The sequence below is a fragment of the Macrobrachium nipponense genome, chromosome 24 (assembly GCF_015104395.2).
Source record: "Macrobrachium nipponense isolate FS-2020 chromosome 24, ASM1510439v2, whole genome shotgun sequence".
Classification (NCBI taxonomy): Eukaryota; Metazoa; Arthropoda; class Malacostraca; order Decapoda; family Palaemonidae; genus Macrobrachium; species Macrobrachium nipponense.
The window spans coordinates 20770647-20792936 of NC_061091.1; the positions used below are offsets into that span (position 1 = coordinate 20770647).

The 22290-nt window shown below is 42.2% G+C and overlaps 1 protein-coding gene across 4 annotated transcripts in view; it reads left to right on the plus strand.

Annotated features, from left to right (window-relative positions):
• LOC135205508 (TATA box-binding protein-like 1) overlaps positions 1 to 22290 on the plus strand; it is a 65665-nt gene that overhangs the window by 11027 nt on the left and 32348 nt on the right. For all 4 annotated transcript variants that reach the window (XM_064236240.1, XM_064236241.1, XM_064236242.1 and 1 more), the window contains one exon: positions 14484 to 14573. In XM_064236240.1, the coding sequence (XP_064092310.1) occupies positions 14556 to 14573 (18 nt within the window). In that variant the 5' untranslated portion in view covers positions 14484 to 14555. The remainder of the gene's footprint in view (positions 1 to 14483; positions 14574 to 22290) is intronic.

Below are 22290 nucleotides of genomic sequence, written 5' to 3' on the forward strand. Positions count from 1 at the left end.
TAGAAATCAGGGTTCCGCCCAATTTCAGCTCAGAGTCTCCTTCGACTTCCAGACTCCTTCCCTTCCTTCGGGCAAGGATAGGGAAGATTCTGCAACGAGGAACCTCATCAACATGTAAGAAGAGATCTCGTTAGCAAAAGAAGTGTTCACGAAGGATCCTCCTCGGAGGAAGACTCTTCTCTCTCGTGTTGTTAGATAATCCTGTCGTCTACTGGGGTGGAGCTGACTAAAATCACCTCCCCTTGCCAGGGGCCAAAAGCTCAAAGGGGAAGAATTTCTTCCAAGCCACTTCTCCAGTCTCCTGATAAACTATGTGGTTGTTCAGGACTCTCGGACAATGTAGCGCCAGCCAAGCGCCAAATGCCAATACAGGCGAAAAACGCCAGAGGCGGACAGTTCCAAGGAACTCGTCATGGTCGGATACTGAGAAGGAGCGGGCCTAAACAACCTGGCGCAAATGCGCCAGAGGCGAACAAATCGGACAGATATAAGAGTGTCCGATGTGGACATCGTCAGACAGCCTAGAGAGACTTCCAAGCTCGAAGCTCCAGCAAGTGTGGAGGAGCCAAGCCAGCGCGAGCGCCAAGCCAGGCGCGAGGCGCCAGCCAGGCTCTAGGAGCCAGCCAGGCTCTAGGAGCCAGCCAGGCTCTAGGAGCCAGCCAGGCTCTAGAGCCAGCCAGGCTCTAGGAGCCAGCCAGGCTCTAGGAGCCAGCCAGGCTCTAGGAGCCAGCCAGGCTCTAGGAGCCAGCCAGGCTCTAGGAGCCAAACCCAGGCTCTAGGAGCCAGCCAGGCTCTAGAAGCCAGCCAGGCGCCATCCAGGTGCCAGGCTCCTTCAAGGCTAGGGCTCCAGTCAGGATTGAGGATCCATCCAGACGCAAGGCTCCTTCCAGTAAAGAAAGAGAAACCTAAAGCTCTGTCATGTAAGAGGGCTAGTCCCCATTGATATTGATACAGGTTAAGGCTCTGCCATGTAAGTGGGTCAGACCCCCATGGGCACGATCCGAGAAGGCTCTGTCGTGTAAGCGGGCTAGCCCCCATTGACATGATCCAGAAGGGTTTGTCAGTCATAGGTCCTACCTCGCTGAAACTCTTGAGGCATGCAGACTCATAGACAGTAATCATGAAGTCTTCTGCCAGGCTCCAGGTGCCTTCCAGGCGCAAGGCACCAGCCAGACGCAAGGCTCCAGCCAGGCGCGAGGCGCTAGCCAGGAAGGAGGAGCCAATCAGGCACAGGCCAGGCGCGAGGCGCCAGCCAGGCGCGAGGCGCCATCTAGGCGCGAGGCTCCAGCCAGGCTCTAGGCGCCAATTAGGGCAGGCTCCAGCAGGCGCAAGGCTCAGCAGGCTGCGAAGGCGCTAGACAGGCGCTAGGCGCCTGCAAGCGCTAGCCAGGCTCCAGGGGCTTCACCCAGAAGAGATCTATATCAAAGAACGCCCTGGCCTTCTTTGAGACATTGTGATCTCCTAAGCACTTGATAAGTGCATTGATGATTCCTTCAAACAGCTGAGAATTAAAAGCGCATGAGTGCGAGCTTTTCCGAATTCTTGTTCTTTCCCTAACAATATGTCATAAGGACATATTAGCTGTCACATACGGGAGATGCAACTCTGTGTTGACTTCCCATTATCCGAAGGATGTCAAGATAACCTTCGAGGGATCCTTCTCTCTTGGTTGATACGTTGCTGCGGATACATTGCTGGGATAGGGAGCAGATACTGATCCTTAACTAGTGAGTTAAATTTTATTTAACGTCGCGTTTTTTCTTTGGGTTGTTTGAAAGGAGTTTGTAGATAACTCTTTTCAACTTAAGCACTAACCCTCGTGTTAGGATCAGAGGTGATCGGGAATCAGGTGTTGTGCTCCTTAATTATGCCACTAGGCATAGGCATATTGTCATGTAAGAGGCTCTGTCGAGTAAATGGATAAGACCCCATCGACAGACCCACAAGAAACTCTTAGCCATAGGTCACATCCTCGCTGAGGCTCTTGAGGCGAAGCAGATTCCTAGGCATTAGCCATGGAGGCTTCCGCCTGATCAAGTAGGAACCAAGGTTTTATTTATTTATTACCTACAACGTATGTTGTTTACCTGTCTATTCAGTAAATAGTTGTCTCTTTCCCACCACCAAGGGTGTCAATCAGCTAAGTATATATCTGCTGGGTAAGTTCCATGTACAAAAATGATATTGTTAAGATACAATAAAGTTTTGTACATACTTACCTGGCAGATATATACGATTGATGGCCCACCCAACCTCCCCTCAGGAGACAGGTGGAAGAGAAAATCTGGTTCTAGAACGGTAATCGTTCCTATTCCTGCCACCCAGCGGCAGGGGCGGTAGATCACCTGACCTACCTGCAGCGTGTGCCGCGAAATTCGAATTTCTGTCGGGGACGACGGAGTCTATAGCTAAGTATATATCTGCCAGGTAAGTATGTACAAAACTTTATTGTATCTTAACAATATCATTTTCAGTACCTCCGGCTTAGGATTTTGGAAACTTTATTGCCGCTAAGTATCCTAATTGTCTTTTAATTTATTTACTTGGATTTGTGGCTAGGCATACGCTATCTTAAATTGATTTGAATTTGATTCATTTTTGCAGAAGATATCTGAATCTAGTTAGGCTAGTTTCAGAGGGTGTTGTATGCAAGATAGGGTGTAGCTACCGAAAGCTTCGGTAGATCCGCACTTGGTATGCACGAGGGGTATGGGTCTTGCTTCTTTCTTGAGATTTGTCATGTAAGGAGTGTGAAATTTTGTCTAATTCTGTAAGGAAGACTTATGATTCGTATGTACGCAATTAATCAGTAAACATGTCTAATTCCGTAAGGAAAAAGTATGATTCGTATGTACGCAATTAATCAGTAAAACAAAAAAGTCAGGGTAGTGAACCTGCTAAACCTTCCTGTAGACCTTTAGCTTTTGCCTAACCCTATAGTATGGCCTACGGGTTATGAATATGTCTGCGAGAGGTGATCGCTCTCCTTCATTGTTGTGAAGAGTGCTACTTCTGTTATTGTTACTCCTAACCCTGTAATGTTGCCTTCGGGCCCTAAAACAGTGTCTGTAGAGGTTATTGCCCTTTCTCTTATACTCTTTCGATTTGTAACTTAGAATCGAAAGTGCTTGCTTTATAGAGCAATAGTGAAGTGGCTAAGTGCAGTGACAGTGCCCCTTGTGTAGTGGAGGGTGCGTCAGATCGGCCTTATTTCACCTCTAGGCCGGGACCTCTGCTTGACTCCCAGGACCTGGGGAAAGAGCATGTCGAAAGCCGAAGGAGGGTTACGAGGAACCCCCACCGATCTGGCGTGCCTTCGGCAGTTTCTGATGAAAATCCCCAGACTGCCAAAGTGCGTGCACGAATCCTGAAGGATTTCTTCTCGTCCTCCGAGGCGTCCTCCCCGCGCAAGGGTTGGAGCTCTCGGAAGGACTCGCGCCCTCTAAGAAGACTGAGAGAAGAAAGAGCCCTTCACGTCTCTCTCTGTAGGACTGGAACGTCAGAACCGCCCATAACGCCTCTAGGCCTGGACCTCTGTCGGACTCCCAGGACCAGGGAGAGGGCATGTCGAAAGCCGAAGGAGGGTTACGGGGAACCCACATCGATCTGGCGTCCCTTCCGTAGGACCTGTTGACGCTTCCCAGGCTGCGGAGGATCGTGCACGTGCACGAATCTCGAAGGATTGCTTCTCGTCCTCCGAGGCGTCCTCCCCGTGCAGGGGTTGGAGCTCTCGGAAGGACTCGCGCCCTCTAAATAGAAGCTTTATAGAAGAGGACGCTTCACGTCCCCTCTCTCTCGTTATGCGTTTCAGTGAGAAGTAAGAAGGCGAACGTCACCTGATCATGTGTACGTCTTTCCACCGAGAAATATGAAAAAGAAGGCAGTTTCTCTTGCTTGTTTTGACGCCTGTCAGGAGCGTGACGCTTTTCTGCACGCTTCTTTTGATGCTCGGATGGACGCCAGGCGCGCGCCAGTGGACGCCGAGCGCGCGCCAGGACGCTGAGCGTCCTCGCCAGTGGACGCCGAGCGCACGCCAGGTTTGTCTCCTGGCTGAACGTTTCTGTTGAACTCTTCAAGCTCTTGTTTAAGATTTGAGCCTCAAGAATGTGAAGTAAGCAGTGCTTCGGAGGAAGCTTAAAGTGAACAGACAACTTCGTTTTCGAAACCCAGCAAGACCTCGGGTTTCGTGAATTCAAGAGGTCTCTGTCAATATTATTTTGCTTTTCGCAAAGGTGGATGGAGTTAAGGAAAGCTCAAGGGAAGATCTCGTTTTCTCTACCACAGTCAAGACTTTGCGATAAGGCAGTTACGGGTTATGTAAAGGCTCGACGTCCTGCATGTCAGGACTCTCGGCAACGTTCAGTAGGATTCTTGCAAAGGCACTCGTCAAAAGGACGCTCTTCAGGAAAGCGCAAGACAGGACTTCCTTTGCCATACTGCCAATAAATTTTAAGCTTTAGCAGGCATTAGTTGTGATACGGGAGAGGAAGCTGGTTGGAGAGTTTCTTCCTCTTCCCAGGGTAATTTTGCAAGCTTTTTAGCCCATCTGAAAGGGTTTTTCAGATGATAGATTTTGTTAGTTTCTAGTCGGGACTACGCTGCCGAATTGAACATCGTCGTTCTACCTGCCGTAAGCCCAGTCTCTTAACAGGATTCTTGCCTCTTCCTCGTTTGAGATGGGAATTGGAAAAATAAAATGCTCGACTTCCTGGATTACGTTTGTCAATTCAGTGACTTTCCCCCATTGACAATATACTATCGTTTTGTCAAGTAAGTGGGTATCCCCTCATTGACAAAATATCTCTTTGTCCCGTAAATGGGTTAGTTCTCATTGACAAACATCTCATTAACTTGATATTGCGTAAGCGAATAAGCTCTTATTGACAAGATTCGGAAGAGCTCTCATTCGTCATTCGCAGACTCGTACAAGAAATAGACTTATAGACTACGTCAATGAACGCTTATGTCCAATAACATAAGAAGCTTGAGCTGTCTGCTTCGATTCTCTAAGTTTTGTTCATGAAACTTGCCTGTCAGATATGTATGTAGCTGTATTTCCGAATTCAGCTATATATATGTCTGCCAGGTAAGTATGAACAAACTTTATTGTGATATAATATCATATTTTGCCTTGCGTTATTTTACTACTGGTTGGTTCAAGTCATATACGCTTTCTGTAGTTACCTCTTCGGATGGCAACCGAGAGGTCTATTGTCTATTATTTTAAGGACATTTAATCGTTACTCCCTGCAGCCTTCCAGGAGTTTCCGATTTATCTTTTACCGTTGTATGGTAGTGTTCTGACGACACAAACGCATCTATATATTTAGCGTTTTCTGTTTCGCTTAAATATACCAGCTTGAGAGTCTCTTTCTGCTCAAAAAATAACGGACCTATTTCTTCGTAGAATAGGGTAGCTGGCAACCCAGACATAAAGTTAAGAGACGACGTTCGTAAGCTGCTGGCTGCTGCTGTGTCTGTCCTCCAGTCCAACCGAGCCAGTAACAGATCGTGCGCTGTCATGCGCGGTAGGTTACGTCTCTCTCTCCTGCGGGATTGACTGACTAACCGTATCTCTGTGCTGGCGGTTACGTCTCTCCTGTGGGATTGACTGACTAACTGTATCTCTGTCCTACAATCACGGACTTTAGCCTAAGATTGAGGGGATTTCTTACATGAATGAATAAACGTTGCATTCGTTTTGCCTTACTATGTTCAACAGAGTTATCTCTTAATCCTTTCGGTGCTCGTTACCGCAAGGTATAGAACTACGAGTCTACCGCAACATTGCACTTTTATATGCTCTCCTGCTTAGGCAAAGCGCAGCCTTATTAGGGAAGTAAGCATACTCGGGGAGGGAATGGATGAGCTTGCTGGGGACCATTTCCTTCCTGAAGAAGTTTGTTTCCCCGAATAGACTGCAATTCAGACCTCCACAGTTTTTTCCTACCGGGAAACTGAAATATTATTCAAGATCTAGGAATGATTCTGAACATCTCTCAGTGCGTCTATCACCTGAGGTGATAGAAAGAAGGTGCCGGACATCTGGATAGGGTTTCAGATGTCCTGGATCTTAATCTGAAAGAAGTAAAAGCAATTCGGTCGTCCCTCCAGTCCTCGAAACGAGTTTTTGGAACCAGTGGTCCAGATCAATTCTGATATTCCACAGCTCTCTCATATCTTAAGAAGTATCTTCTCTCGGTCCCTGTTCGAGTTTACGAGAAAGAGCCTATTATCACAATAGGCGTAGAATGTAACGATCCTCTAGAGGTTCGTTACAGGATTGCAAATGTCCTTACGAATCGTCTCGATCGACGGCAGCAACTATTGACTTCCGAGTGGAATCTTTCTTTAGAAGTAAGTTGAGAGTTGTGGAGACTTTAGGGACGCCCTTTCATTCTTCTCTTCGATATGTTGAGGACGAAGAGGCTTCTTCTTCTCTGCTCCCTTATTCTCGATCTGGGATCGGTACCATTAAACGCCATCCTATGATATTGAACGGGGATGGATGTTTAGTCTCTTTTCCCCTTTTTCAATCGCTTAGGAAATGTAATAAGAGGATTTATGACGTCACAGGGAGCGACAATGACGCTGATCGCCCCATGTTGGCCTTCAGGATCCTGGATTCACAGAGGTCACATCCTTCCTACTTCACTTTCCAAGGACCTTTTCCGAGAGAGTTGGTCTACTCTAACTCGAAAGGTACCTATAACCTCTCCGCTCTGAGTCTGACTACGTTCAGACTATCGAGATGTTGACAGGAATAAGATTACCGTCTTCCATTTCCGTCTGAAGAATGGGATAAGCTGGCAGTCACAACTATTAAAGAATACGCAAATATGTTGTTGACGGCCTTTGGGCTCAGAGATTTGCGTCTGTCAAACAACAAAGCCCTTCACGATCTTTGAGTTCTGTGGAATCTCGAACTCGCTCACCATCTACTTTTTGTCTCACCTGTTTTCTCGGAGTCAGACACTCGTGCGAGATCAGGCGACATATAGTAGCCCTGAGTTTCTTGTTGACGAAGTCGGTTGCGTTTATACACCCCCGATGATCGTGTAACATGAGACCAGGTTGGACTGTCAGGCATTCTTCCTTCGGGACTGAATCGCCTTTTTGCTCCTCGCTCCTTTCTCCTGGCACCAGAAGCTCGAGTCAGGAGTTGATTCGCTGACGACGTTGGGTTGCGTTGATACACCCCCCAAGGTTTGCTTAGATTGAATCGCCCAGGCAGTCCAGACACTCATCCTTCAGCGAAGAATAGTGCCTTATGGTCTTCAGGGTACAGCCTTGCTGTCCTTGATTCGTCTGACTGGTCAACTGGTCGGTCACCTGACTTTAGTACAGACGGACTGACTGTGCATGTCCAGATTGAAGCTTTCAATATGGAACTTAGACATAGTCTGAAGTTCTTGATGTCAAAGCATTTGAACCTCTCCTACCTGTTAACTTCTTGCATGTGATCAGGAAGGCCTTCTTCTAACCACCCTAGATACGACAAAGAGGGTTAGTGAGATTTTAAGCCATCGTCACAAGTTTTGGCTTTAGAGAACACAAGGCGGTGTGCTCTCTAAGCCTTCCGTTGTGGCCTAAGAATGGAAACCCGTTTTGTCCTTGGGCCAGGAGCTTGGAAGCAAGGATGGCACAAGTTAGTGGGCAGGAGCCAGAGAGAGTCCTGTGCCCTGTCGGGTCTCTCAAGTTTTATCTACATAAAACTCAAGAAAGTCTAAGTCATTCGGGCAATCTGCAGTGTTCCGAAAAAGACCAGACTTGCCCGTATCGAAGAACACCCTGGCTTTAGTGTTAAGGAGTTCTTTCAAAAATGCTCCTTCATTGTGTTTGCACAAAGATTTGAAATCTTTTTATCTGAATGCTCACGAGGTGAGGGCGCGGCCTCGGAAGCATTTCAACAGAGCATGGCACTCAGCAACATCCTGAGTACCATGTTTTAGCAAAGCAACTCTGTGTTCACTTCACACTCCCTGCGAGATGTGAAGATGGCATATGAGATCTGCTGCTTGCTAGGGCCATACGTGTCTGCAGACATAATCTTGGGGGCAAGAAGTACCACTCATCCTATCCTGTAGAAAATGGTTAGGAAGAGCTCTTAATTTAGTTGTTGAGTCGCCGACAACGGCGACTTCTTAACTTCTTAACTTCTTAACTCTTAAGCCTTAGTTAACACACCTTAACTTTGGCTAGGTTGGTCAGGTGGTGATATATATATTTATATATATATTTATTTTACTTCTTAGCCCTCATGGAATGGTCAATATGGTCTAGTCACATTGTGGTCACGCCCCCGTTGACAGATCATCTGGAGTGCACCAGCTTTATAGGTCTCTACCTCGCTGGCAACTCTAGTAAAGCAGAAGCAGACTTGGGTGACAGTAATCACGAAGTCAGCTATGCTAATAGGTGGAACCAAGATGTAAATCATCTGCATGCATTTGTTTCCCAAAATCCTTCTATTCTGTCCCTTCCCACCTCCAATGGTGGGATTCAGATATATATATATCTGACAGGTAAGTTTCATGAACAAAATGATATTGTTATGATACAATAAAGTTTGTTCATACTTACCTGGCAGATATATATAACCAAGTACCCACCCACCTCCCCTCAGGGGACAGTGGAAATAAAAATTATGAATAGAAAATGGGAATGGTTCCTGATACCCGCCTCCCAGCGGCGGGAATGGGTACTAACCACCTGGCCGACCACTGCGTGTGTCGGAAGTTTTTTAAATTCTGTCGGACTTCGGAAAATACAGCTATATATATATCTGTCAGGTAAGTATGAACAAACTTTATTGTATCATAACAATATCATTTTTAAAGAAATATTAGAAAAAACATGTATAAATCCAAGAGAGTTGCTGCATATTCGTTCTTGGTAAATTTACATATATATTTTACAACAGTTTAAGCTCAGACTTTGTTACTGAATTTATTTCTTATCTGTATTGAAATTGTGTGAGCTGTAATTATAATTTTAATAAATAAAAATGTTTTTTTTTTAGAAAAACATATATAACTTGGTAAAATGTATGATTGCCTTGTAAAAGAGCCCTCACAAGGGGTTGTACTTCTCAACTTCTTGTGGAAGGTGGGGAAAATCTTTTCGAATGTTTTTTCTTACACCATATCTACCTCTTTCCATTGATGTTTTCCTCTTTCCGTTGATGTGATTTTTCCTTACGTTGGCTGACTGACCTCAAAGCTACTCAGCCCTGGGGTGCTGCATATTCATTTTTTACCCTGGCTCCTAAAGGGTTAAAGACATGCCTTGCCATACTTGAGAGACACAAAAAGAGAAAGGCAGGTGCTAGAGCCGAAGCTAGGAGTTCAGCTAGCCTTTAATGAAATGGAAGGTTGGCTTGTAGTAATAAGAGGCAAGGAAGGGCAGCTTTCAGTTTTCCTTTGAGGAGGTACTTGTCGTATGCTACAGGTGAAGTCGTATGCTACAGGTGAAGCTCCCTCCCTGGGAGTGTCTTCCTCCTCTCAGGGGAACTTCTCTGGCCTTGTAGATTCAGGACGCAGGTTGGTGTTTGCCTCTGCAAAAATAATGTTCTCTGCATTGGAGTTAGCTCATCTTTTGGAAAACCTCTTAAAAATGTTAAGGTTATGAGCTTTCCAGCTTGGGCGGTTGTTGCCTTGGCTCACAAGATCAATGATTCATCAGTTTTGCCTGAGGATTATGATTCAGATTGCCTCAGTACTCTTGTATTGACAAGGGAATCAGGGATGGCTCCCTTGAGTTAGCCTCGAATTACACCATGGGTATCACCAGGAAAAGTAAGCACTGTTGTTCCTTTATGTTAAATGGAGTCGCATCTCGGTGATCAGCTCTTATGTATTCACCCTTAGATCGCCAACATTTGTTCCCTCAAGCAAGTCTTGGGTATAGCCGCCAACCTTACAGAAGAAGAATACGCAAGATCTTCCAGTGCAGTTGTTGTTATGTAGATATCATTGTATGAAGAGTAGGACTGTAATATCCTTTTCATTAAGTCTTTGGTTAAGGACAGCCCACCTTTTTTAAATGTGGGAATCAGCTACTACATAATGGGGAGTGTTTGTACCTATTTGGTCCCTTGGTGGTTGGTGGGGGGAAATAGATAGATGGTCCATATGAGCCTTTGTGTCGCTCATCTGACAGGAACTTGACGCTCAAGATGGTTTTCCTCCTGGCCTTGGCATCTTCAAAGAGAGTGGGAGAGCTGCATGGTTTTAGCTATGATGTGAAGCACACCAGGAGTGTCCTTCGAGTTTTTTCCGGAATTCATGGCCAAGACCCAGAATCCCTCTGTGCACGGTGATAGGTTCACTTCCTTTTCCATTCCATCACTGAATGACTTTGTGGGCAGTGATGCTCGAGAGCTTTTGTGTCTTGTCTGGGCCCTGCGTTGCTGATCTAAAAAGACACAGCACCTTAGCCCAGGCTGCCGCAGACTTTTTGTTAGCACAGGACATACAAAGAAAGAGTTGTTGAATAATACTCTCTCTCTTTGGATACGGGAAGCCATCAGACAGGCATATATACTTGACTTGATGATTCCGCCGCCGCATCTGTGCAGGGTAGAGCGCATGATGTTAGGGGTATTGGTCCCTCTCTGCTTTCAAAAAGAACTTGGCTGTACATTGAGTGCTGAGCACTGGTACTTGGTTGCACCAGTCCACATTCACCTCTTTCTATCTTAGGGATGCTGCTCACAGATCTATGGACACGTTTTCCCTGGGTCCTGTGGTGGCTGCCCAACAGATTGTGTAACTCATTATTGCCCTTAACAGGGCACTTTTGTATCTTACCAAAGATGATTGTGTGGATGAGAGAATGGGTGAGTTGGCTGGTCTTTTTCTTTCTCTTGTACCTTTCCTTCTTCCTTCGGGCGGTTCAAGGAATAGACACGGCATTCACTGGACTGGTCTGATACAAGTGAGTAAGATAGTCATACTGATAGTTTGGTTGCTTGGTATGCAAATAACCAACCCTCTATTTGGTGGCATATGCTCGTCTCCTGGGCAAGGGGAATTTGGGAGTCTTTGGCAAGGGGGAGTTGGGAGTGGTAACAAACCCTTGTGTGTTGGTTTGCTATTGGACAGTCAAAGTTTCTCTTTGGTTCCCTATGCAATGATTCTCCCATATATGATCGTACGTCGCTTAGAGTTTGGGTCGTTAGATCAATGTATCTAGCTTCTCACAGGCTTCAGTCTCTCTCCGGAAGTTATTTCTTCTGGAGCTGGACTGTTGGGTAGGCCCCTAGCCGGTTTAGGATGTCTTGTACCTCCCTCCAAGTATAAGTCTATCCTATTGTTAAGACAATTTGTATTTTTCATAACTACAAACCTGAGGTCTTAACATTGTACTGCCCATCTCTAGCCGCCCCTCTGTCTGCTAAAGACATCCTGAGTTGGGAAAGACTGACGTGGTGGCATAGGTGTGTGGTCCTTGATCACTCTTCACCCGATATATGCACGCGTTGCCGGATCTCACAAGATTCCTTGCTTTCATCTGCAATTTAACCGGATCCAGTTAAGCGCTAGAAATGATCCTATTGTTAAGACCGAAGGTTTGTAGCTCTGAAAAATACAAATTGTCTTAGAAAATTTGTCATTTCTGTAATGTGTGTGTATAGGAATTCAGATACAAACAGTGTGGTAGAAAATGAGAGTTATCACTACAAAAATTATAGTAAGAATACTGTACTGATTCACAAACAGTGTGGTAGAAAATGAAAGCTATCACTACAAAAATTAAAGCAAGAATACTATACTGATTTGGGATGTCAAAAATTTGTGATAGGAAAAATGAAGTGCTATGTACAGTAAACTATGGTAATTTTTGTTAATTTTTCTTAACCTTTCACTTTCATATTTCTGTCATAACCATAGAGGTAATGTAGATAAATGTCTTCCCTGAAAATGTTTAATTCCACCGTACTATGACATGCATCACAGGTCACCCCTTTGTCACATAATTTAAAATCTTCTCAGAACATTTGATAAAATATGTACCCTGTATATGGTTGTTTGCAAGTGTATATTGTCTAGAAATTTACTGTAAATGTCTTGAGAATCAAAGCGGTTTAATGCATGACAGTATATACAGTTGAATAGACTCCAATTCCCCCCTTTACACCTCCCCCCTGTTTTTATTTTGGTTATGGGCATTATGGATTGCTACTAGTATATGATGACCTATCATATTGTTAGCAGCTAAATCATAGGGAGATATGTATAAATGTTCACAAGATGGTAGAGTGGATTGAAGAGGAGAGGATTGCAAATCAATGTAAACAGAGAAAAGTTCATGGTGACTGAAAAGGAAGGAAAGAGTACTTGCCTTATATATATATTCATAATTACAAAATTTAAACTAATGGATTTTCATAGCCCATGTTTATGAAGAGCAAATTTTCTTAAGTTTACTTTTAACATATTGAACTTCATGAAATTTAAAACATTTTAAATTTCATGAAGTCGTAGGCATCTTGCTAAGATGGTATGACCTTCATAGTAAGGTAAATTATAGGTAGATCTTGACTCCTTGAATGAAAGTAGATTAATGAACCACCAAGATCCATCTGTGGAGTAGTAAGGCTATCCTGATTTTTTGTTCCTGCAGGGAGACAAACTTTACTTTTCATAAATGAAGTTATGCAGCGCGTCATGTATCAATTGTGTACTGAAGGCCGAGTTCGACCATTGTGTTTCCAGCCGTAATGACCATTACACGTGCCGGCCTTTTTGTTGTGATTCCTTGAAGCATGTTTTCCTAAACTCTTTTTCCATTTTTATATGAGAGGTGAAAGGTGAAGTAAAGTCAATACAATTCATATCATAATATAATGGGCGTAATGTCTGTCTGTCTGTCATTCGATCACGGCCAAACGGCTTGTCAGATGGGCATGAAACTTGGCAGGGTTATGGTGGGGACCCCTAAGATGGTTTGTAATGGGGTTTCATCCAACCTACCCCTCTCCTTTGTAGGGGTTGGGGGTGAGAAGGGATTCCCTGAAACGGAGCTGTTTCTGGCCGTGAAACAAGGCTGGTTATTCCCGTAGACTTAGTTACTGTACGATTTTTCATACATAATTTCTGTACAACTTCCCCGGAGAAAGTCGCGAGTATTTCAGCTCGGACACAATAGAAGATGAAAATTATCATCAATATCCGCAAGATTTTATGAATAACTTGAATCCATCGGGACTGCCAGTGCACAAAATAATGTTGAAGAAGTACTGCCCGGTAATGTTGCCAATGGACATAATGAAAAGGAAACTGACAAGTTCCTACTCTACTCTTTTTTGGAAGACACAGGATCATAAGTGCATTCATTTATTAGTAGCCATAACGCACTGACATACAAGTTGCGTCTTTGCAGTAACATAATGAAAAGAAAGATACTTTATTATTCGTATCACTGTGCAAAGTAATTAACAAAGAAACGAACCAATTAAGATCCCTGTTCCGTTAAATGAAAGTCACCGACGAGAGAGAGAGCCATTTAATGACAATGTATTACAATTTTATCATTTTATCTTGCTATCGAAAAATGAGAGAGAGAAAGAGAGAGGAGATAATTTGTGATTTGAGAGCTAAGTAATCCGATAATCCTGTCACCGTCTTCGTCACTTGACTTACATTGAGAGAGAGAGAGAATCATTAAAAGAGGTTAAACAATAATGAATACGAACTTCTTTACGTTCATTGATCGTCCCTTCACTTACTTTAAGAGAGAGAGAGAATATCATTAAAAGAGGGGAAACAACAATGAATAAGAATTTCTCTGCGTTCAGTTATCGTCCCTTGAATTACATAACGAGAGAGAGAGAGAGAGAGAGAGAGAGAGAGAGAGAGAGAGAGAGAGACTATTCGTGTAATCGCCCTTATTTTAATATTGCTGAACAAATAGTACATATAAATTTTTCACTTCTGCACCCGTATTTTATCGGGTAAGTTTGCTAGTGAAACAAAATTATGTTAAGCAACACTAAAAGCCAGATCTCACAGATTCCTTGCTTTACAATCTTTGTTTTAACCAGTTACCAGCTGGTGCTTGGAAAATTATCCTATTGTTAAGACCAAAAGTTTGTTAGCTATGAAAAATAGAAATTAATTAAAAATTTGTCATATTGAGACAGCAGTGCAACTTAATGTTTTGGGAGTGGTTAGCTGGAAGTTGGTCTTTAGTGAAAATAAAGGCATAGTTTTTGTTGGTCAGCAACAAGTAACCCTCATACATACAGTTATATGATGGTGTCAGTGTAAAGGTCGTTCATGAGGTCGTAAGGCTACTTGAACAATACATAATGAAATAGTTATTTTGTAGCCATACTGGAACCTAGAAAAATAAAGTGAAGTTAATTTTTTTTTATCTTTTGTTAAGGAATGTTTTAGTCCTGTTTAGAATATTTTAGATTTTCTTGAAAGGTAACAATAACAGAACAATATTAACATGAGCCTTTCTGTTTGTTTCAGAGTGATCTCTGGTAAAGGGGACCTTACTTTGATTATACTTTGAGGAAGTTGGACTTTCAATCTCTGCAGTTAATGAATGGCATTGGTGAGGTAAGTCTATTTGTAGGGAATAGCAGAAAGTTTTGTTTTAACCTTTTTATAATGGGCTTTTGTTGAAAATGCTGGAATAGAATTTTTCTTGGTTACACTTTACTGTATTGATAATATACTTGAAATCTCCAATATTCAAGTGAGAAGTAAATTTATTCTTGCTCTGTGCTGATGTCTCCTGAATTTCAGGTGCCTGTTCTATTTTCTGTTTTCCCATGTTCATATTACATTTTCCTATAACTTGTCTCTCTAAAGGCTAATTAAACCTTCAGAGCTCTTTTGGGTTTATAAGGGCTTTCAGCTGAAGATTTAGAATAAAACTTGTTTTCATATAAGTAACTTACCAAGTAATTACACAGCTACATTTTGCACTCACATGGCAGCTTAAATTTTAAAGATCGCAATGCCCTTATATTGTTTTTGTTTAGGTGGCTACCCCGTCCACTATTGGAGAACAATTGGAACATAGCAATTGACTAAACTTCTTTTGCGCCGGCCTTCGACATAACATCAAATTTTTGTATCAGCTTTTGCTGGTTTATTTCATCAGTATTTTGGGTCCATCCTTCCAGGATGCGGTGAAGTATTCACTAATTTGTGTAGCCTTCAAGCTTGTCAGCTTAACTTAGATAGTTTTATATCTGACTTCAAGCTTGTCAGCTTAGCTTAGATAGTTTTATATCTGACTTCAAGCTTGTCAGCTTAGCTTAGATACGTAGTTTTATATGACTCTTTTTATTTATATTGTTGGATTCATGTTCTTCCAGCATTAGGTATTGTTGGGAGGGTTGTAAGACCAGGTTGACAAAAGCCACTTACGATAGGAAAAGGAAGGCAGTCCCTAGAGCCAAAAGTAGGGCTATTAACCTAGAACATACATCTAGACCTAGGTTTGTAGATGAACTTGCCATTCCTCCTTCCCTGTTCCAGCCTTGTCTCCCATCCTCAGTCCCCCTAATATTGTACCATCTACCCGTGTGCCCAGCTCCCATCCTTTCGACCCCGATCCTATTGCCAGTCTTGAATGCGGATTCGACCGTAAGTTTGATTAAGTGGTGAATACAGGGGCTGAATTAAAGGTGTCCCCAAAGGTCCTTATGGACAAAGTGAATAGTATCGTGTCAATGCAAATGGAGGAGGTGGGTGCCTGTCCTGCCAGTTCTCCTAGACAAAGGTCCCTTTCACACTCCCCTGAACCTGGGAGAAGCCACCTTGAGATCCAAAGGTGGCTGGAAGGGTTTGCCCATGGGTAGTCACCCCCTCAGTCAAACCTGTTGCACATGCCCAGGCTCCGACAGACAGCTGTTGAAAAGGCGTCTCAGTCAGTCAGCATCATTTCTTCAGACTTGAAGAATTTCAGCCCTGGCAAGAGGCGCCATTGGCGATTTCCAGGCGAGTCTCGTCCTTTAAAGAGACGTACGGATGATGTGGACAGCTCTTTACTTCTTCCTTGTAAGAGATTTAGGACCACCCTCACAGTTCTTAACCATCTTCCGGTGCTTGATGCAGTCTTGAGTACTTTTTGCCTGAGTGTTCTTTTTCAGAGTGCCAGTATTTGGCAGCTAAACACCCCCTAGTCAAGAAATGCCTTATGTCTTTGTCCAGGTGCCCATTGTCTCACGAGTGGCCAATGTCTTCTCCCGAGCGCCAAGTGCCAGTTCCAGTCTCCAAGCATCCATTGCCAGCTCCCAAGCGCCCACTGCTAGCCTATGAGCACCTGGCACCAGCTCTCAAACACCCGGTACCAACCAAACACCTGACTCTCTTTTTGCCAGCTTCTAGTTCCTCTGCGCCCATGGTGAGAGATCCGTCATCAGCGTCCCTCAAGCAACAGTTGGCTGACATGCTGGGTTTGCTCAAGAAAGCTCCAATTGTGACCAAACCTCTTTAAGGACTTGTCTTTGTCCTCAGTTTCTTCAATTGATTAGGATTTAGTGTAAGAACCAGCTCCTTCAGCTTAAGACTGTGCTGAGATATTTCCTGGTGACTTTTCTGTCACAGTTCCAGCCAACAGCACCAGTTTCACCCGCCAGAACTTTCCTTATGAGGAATTGAGCTGATGTCAGTGCTCGCCTTCCGAAGATGGTTCTTTCTTCCTCTTTGAAGAAAGCACTTAAAGAGGTCTGGGATTGGAGTTCTGTGAAGGAAGAGCATGGTAATGTCACCATTGCTTTCCTGCCTTCGAGGTTGACAGTATTTGGGGATAAGGCTCATCTCTTCCCCAGCCCTCAAGAGAATTGAATCCTGTCCACAGACAGTTCAAGCTTTCTCTCTCTCTCTCTCTCTCTCTCTCTCTCTCTCTCTCTCTCTCTCTCTCTCTCTCTCTCTCTCTCGTCTCGCTCTCTCTCTCTCCGTCTTGCGCAGCAAATCAGTGGATGAGTCTTTTTGGAACTCAGGCACCACAGAACTGTTTGTAAAATTGGGCAGACTACACATGAGAGTCATTCAGTTTTTCCTCAGGGCAAATTGAAACAGGAAAACACAGCCAGAATCTTTGGTGTTCCCTATAACAGCAGAGATCAAATCGAATCCGAGATGGTGGACATGAAGAAAGACTTTTGAAGGAAAAGTCCCTGTGCCCTGTGAGCTCCAACCTAGACTGCTTATCAGGTACCTCAGTTCTAGGTGGAGCTCTACTGGTGAACATGGAAACTTGCAGGACATGGTCTCTGGAACACACAACCTGCGCATCAATGTCAAGGAATTGACAGCCATTCATTTAGGTCTCGTGTCTTTTGTAGGAACGGTCTCTGACAAAGCAGTATTTGTGAACTCAGACAAAAGCACTGCTCTTTCCTTCATCAGGAAACAAGGCAGGACTCATTCCTTCTTATACAAAGTGATGAAGGAACTCCCCATTTGGGTGGACCATTATCGAGCAAAATTAGTCTCACATTACATTGAGAGGAAAACGAATGTATTAGTGGCAGAGCTGAGTCATTGCAAACAGGTCCTTCCCATATCACCTTCCGTTCTTGTTCTCTGGTCCCGGACCCTCTGGCATGGACGACAGATTCCAGCTTCTAAATTGGTCAAATATAGATTGTACACATTCCCTCTGTTCAGCATGGTAAGGAGAGTGCTTAACAAATTTCAATCTCATCATAATGTGACAATGACCTTGGTAGCTCCGTTTTGGCCTCTCAAGACTTAGTGGATTTCCCTAGACTGCACCCGCAAAATCCACATCTACTCCAACAGCCCCACCATTGGAGGTTGTACCAGGGACTATCTGCTCTATCTTGGACAGGCTTTAGACTGTCAGGAGACTTGTCAGAGTGAAGGGTTTTTCAAGATCAGCCGTGGAGACTTGCAAGAAGTAGACATCAATTTTCATGCCAGGTCTACCAGTCTTAAGTGAGCAGTCTTCCGAAGATGGTGTAGCAGACATAACATCTTGTCTGCTAAAACCTCTGTAGCTCAGAAAGTGGACTTCCTCCTCTACCTGAGGACTGTTAAGGGACTGTTCATCTACCATAAAAGGCTGTAGGTCCGTACTCGGGTCTGTTTTTAAACACAGAGACCTAGATCTTTCCTCTAACCAAGATCTTAGTGACCTGGAATGGAATCTTAATGTGGTACTCAAGTGGTTAAAGGGACCCTCTATCGAGCCTCTTATTGTTCCATGTTCCTAAAGAATTTAACCTGACAGACTGTTCCACAATGCTTTGGCGACTGCCAAGTGAGTTGGTGAACTTCACGCGGATAGGGTTCGCTCAGGGAAACACAGTCTGAACTTTAACTAGGTTTCCCAGCCAAGAACAAACACCATCCAACCCCTTGCTGTGCTCATTTACTATCAAGAACTTTATGGATGTCATGGGGCCAGAAGAGGTGGAAAGAGTCCTTTGTCCTGTCAGGGTGCGACAGTATTACAGTGAACCCCCGTATTCACAGAACATATCCCCAATATTTGCGGAGAATTTGCTTATTCCTGTATTTTTCTACAAGAAATATACACAAATTCCAGTGTTTCTTAAAAAAAAATTTTTTTGTAATAAAACTACTAAAAAACCAGATCTAAACATTTCTAGTGGTTTTTTTCTTGAGTTTTAACTAACAAAATCGGGAGTTTTAGTTGGTTTTATAGGGATTTCAACTATTTGCAGATTCTAGCTATTCCCGGGGGAGTCTGGTACACACCCCCTGCGATTAGTGGGGGAATGCTGTACGTAAACAGAACCCAGAAAATCAGAGGCCATGCTTTTGAGGCTCATTTGCAGATCCAGGAGGACATCCTGCCCATGTTTAAGGTGAAAGCATGCAACATTAGAGCAGTTGCCACCTTGTTGGCTTGCAGACATAATGTCATTCTCTGCAGTTCTACAGTACTTATTGGAAGTGTTAGTCCATATTTGCGACGCATCATTTAAAGGGGATTGAAACAGTGTTTGAAAACTGTAATACCCTGGGACCTTTGTTAGTAGCTGGCATGGTATTGGGGGAAGAAGCATAGTGAGCATTTTGTCTTCTGGTCTGTGGTTCTTTATGTAAAAAATTTATTTGCTATAGATCAAAGATCAATAGGGAAATATACCTACTTTTAAATTTAAACCTGGTCATAGCTGAAGCTGGGAAAATTATTAAAGCTGCTAATGACCATTATCGTGCATCCGCAACAAGGATAAGACTCCAGTAAACATATGCCATCAAACACAACCGTAGATAAAATTAAGATAAAATCATTTTAATCAAAACTACTGTGCATGAAATAACACATTTTACTGTTGGTCTCACACCAATAAAAGATAAATAATGTAAAGTTCGTATTACGATGATATAAAATGAAAATTGCGAATGGAATCACGTGATTGCTTTACTCAGTAAACATGCTGCCAACATAATCTGTTAACGAAAAAAATGACAATTTAGTTCACAATCACAACGAGACATATTCAAGTCATATTTCCACCTAAAAACATGTACACATAAGGAAAAGTTCCCTTGTCTCATATAAGTCGAGTACAGTGGTACCTTGAGATACGAAATTAATCCGTTACGAGGCGGCCTTCGTATTACGAGTTTTTCGTATCTTGAACCGAATTTTACATGTAAGATGCCTAATCCGTTCCAAGCCCTACCAAAACACCCCAGTAAATTATATTTCCAGGCTTACAACACATGTTCTAGGGTTACGACCCCAATCCGACGGAAGAAATATGACTCTAAAAAAGCAAAATACTGTACATACTTGAGTAATATTCAACTGCATGTAATGTTCAACCCCATTTTTACTGCATATATTAAGACTTTAGCATATGTCCCTTAGCAATAAGCCTAGCTTATGTTAGCAGTTGCTACTGTAGCCTAGTCTATGATTCTGACATCTAAACCTAAGAAGCTAAAAGCTTAGAATATGCCAATAAAATGTATAAATAATCAGTATGTACTCATTTTAAATAATTATTAAATAAACATTAACTATAATAAACAAACAAACAAACAGAAAAAAACTTTGAACCGTTTGTTTACATTCAGCACTTACGAGTACCGAACGATTGCCAAGCAATCACTTTTCCTAGCACACAGTAAGCATTAAATTTTCAGTATCTCTCTTCAACTACTGAAACTACCAAACCGTATAATAACCATTCATTTCTATTCTTTATCTTTACCTAATGGAGATACCGAGTTACTGACAGCTATAATGAAACATATACGTAATATTAAAACAGAAGAAGAATTCTAGAAAATACGTATTTGTTGGCTTCGATGATAGCAGTCTGATTTATTTTATATTTTATGATCTGTAATTCACAATTTTTTTTATTAAATGTATTGCATGTACTCATTTCAAATAAATTATTTAAGAAAACCATTCCAACCATAACCAAATAAACAATCAAAAAAAAAAAAAAAAAAAAAAAAAAAAAAAAAAAAAAAAAAAAGCTTCCAAACTTCTGTTTACATTCAGCACTTACTAGTATCGAACGATCACCAAGCAATCACTTTTCCTAGCACACAGTAAGCCATAAATTTTCATTCTCGCTCTTCAACTACTGAAACTACCAAACAGTATAATAACAATTCATTTCTATTCTTTATTCTATCTTTACCTAATGTTTTTGTTTTCTTATTATATGTATTGCATGAATAAGTTTTCAATTTACAGCATCATTTTACCAATAGAATACATAGAGCACAAGGGGTAGATGCTGACCAATAGGAGAGCAGGATCTTATGGGGTGACTAGCATCAGGAACCAATGGGAGAGCGGGAGGATGGTGGCGAGTTTACTCAGTTGGCGGCGCGGGAGTTTTAAAACTGTTCTCGGTGGTCCGGGCGAATCTCTGGACTTTACAACAACGACCTTTCATAACTTGAACTATTTTTGTATGTAGAGCCAAAAAAAATCTTCGTATTTGCTTTCGTATCTCGAGTTTTTCGTAAGTTGAGCCTTTCATATGTCGAGGTACCACTTTATCTAGATATTTGTTTATGCCAACTAGAAGCAAGAAAATTCACTCAGAATTTTGTTAACCCTTAAACGCCGACTGGACGTATTATACATTGACTAAAATTGTCTGTCGGGTGCTTAATTGACGTACGATACGTCAATGACAAAAAGGTTTTTAAAATATTCGTGAAAAAATAGTTACAGGCCAAGTTTGCAAAAAATTTTAAATCATGCGCCTTGAGGGATGCTGGGTGTTCATGAATCAAGATGTTGATTAGTTTACAAGCGTTACCCAGGCATGCATGCACGAATTTCTTTCTTCTTGCACTAAAAAGCATCAGGGACGCATCTCAGAAATTCTTTTGTTTTGTCACTGTCGTAATTTTTGCACCGTTTTACATTAGCCGTTACATAGAGTTTTATATATGAAAATGTGCGCCATTTCATGTAGAAAACAAAAAAAATAACTCGTAGCTTTTATCAGTTTTGAAATATTTTCATATAAATCACGGTGTCAAAATTTCAACCTTCGGTCAACTTTGACTCAACCGAAATGGTTGAAAAACGCATTTGTAAGCTAAAACTCTTATATTCTAGTAATATTCAATCATTTACCTTCATTTGCAACAAATTGGAAGTCTCTTCCTCAATATTTCGATTTATGGTGAATTTTTGAAAACACTTTTTCCTTACGTCCGCGCGGTAACTGCCGAAAATCTCTGAAATTCTTTCATAAGTTTCTCATAATGTTTGCACCATTTTATATTAGCCGTTACATAAACTTTTATCTATGAACATGTGTGTAATTTTAATTTCATGTAGAATACATAAAAAAAAACTACCCATGGTTGTAGCTTTTATCAGTTTTGAAATATTTTCATATAAATCACAATAAGTGCCAAAATTTCAACCTTCGGTCAAATTTGACTCAACCGAAATGGTAGATAAATGCAATTGTAAGCTAAAACTCTTACATTCTAGTAGTGTTCAATCATTTACCTTCATTTTGCAACAAATTGGAAAACTAGCAAAATATTTCTATTTATGGTGAATTTTTAAAATAAACTATCCTTACGTCTGCACGGTAAGTGCTGAAAATCTCAAATTCTTTCGTCAGTTTGTCGCAATGTTTGCACCGTTTTATATTAGCCGTTACATAAAGTTTTATATTTGAAAATGTGTACAATTTCATGTAGAATACAACAAAAACAACCCATGGTTGTAGCTTTTATCAGTTTTGAAATATTTTCATGTAAATCACAATAAGTTTCAAAATTTCAACCTTCGGTCAACTTTGACTCGATCGAAATGGTAAAAAAA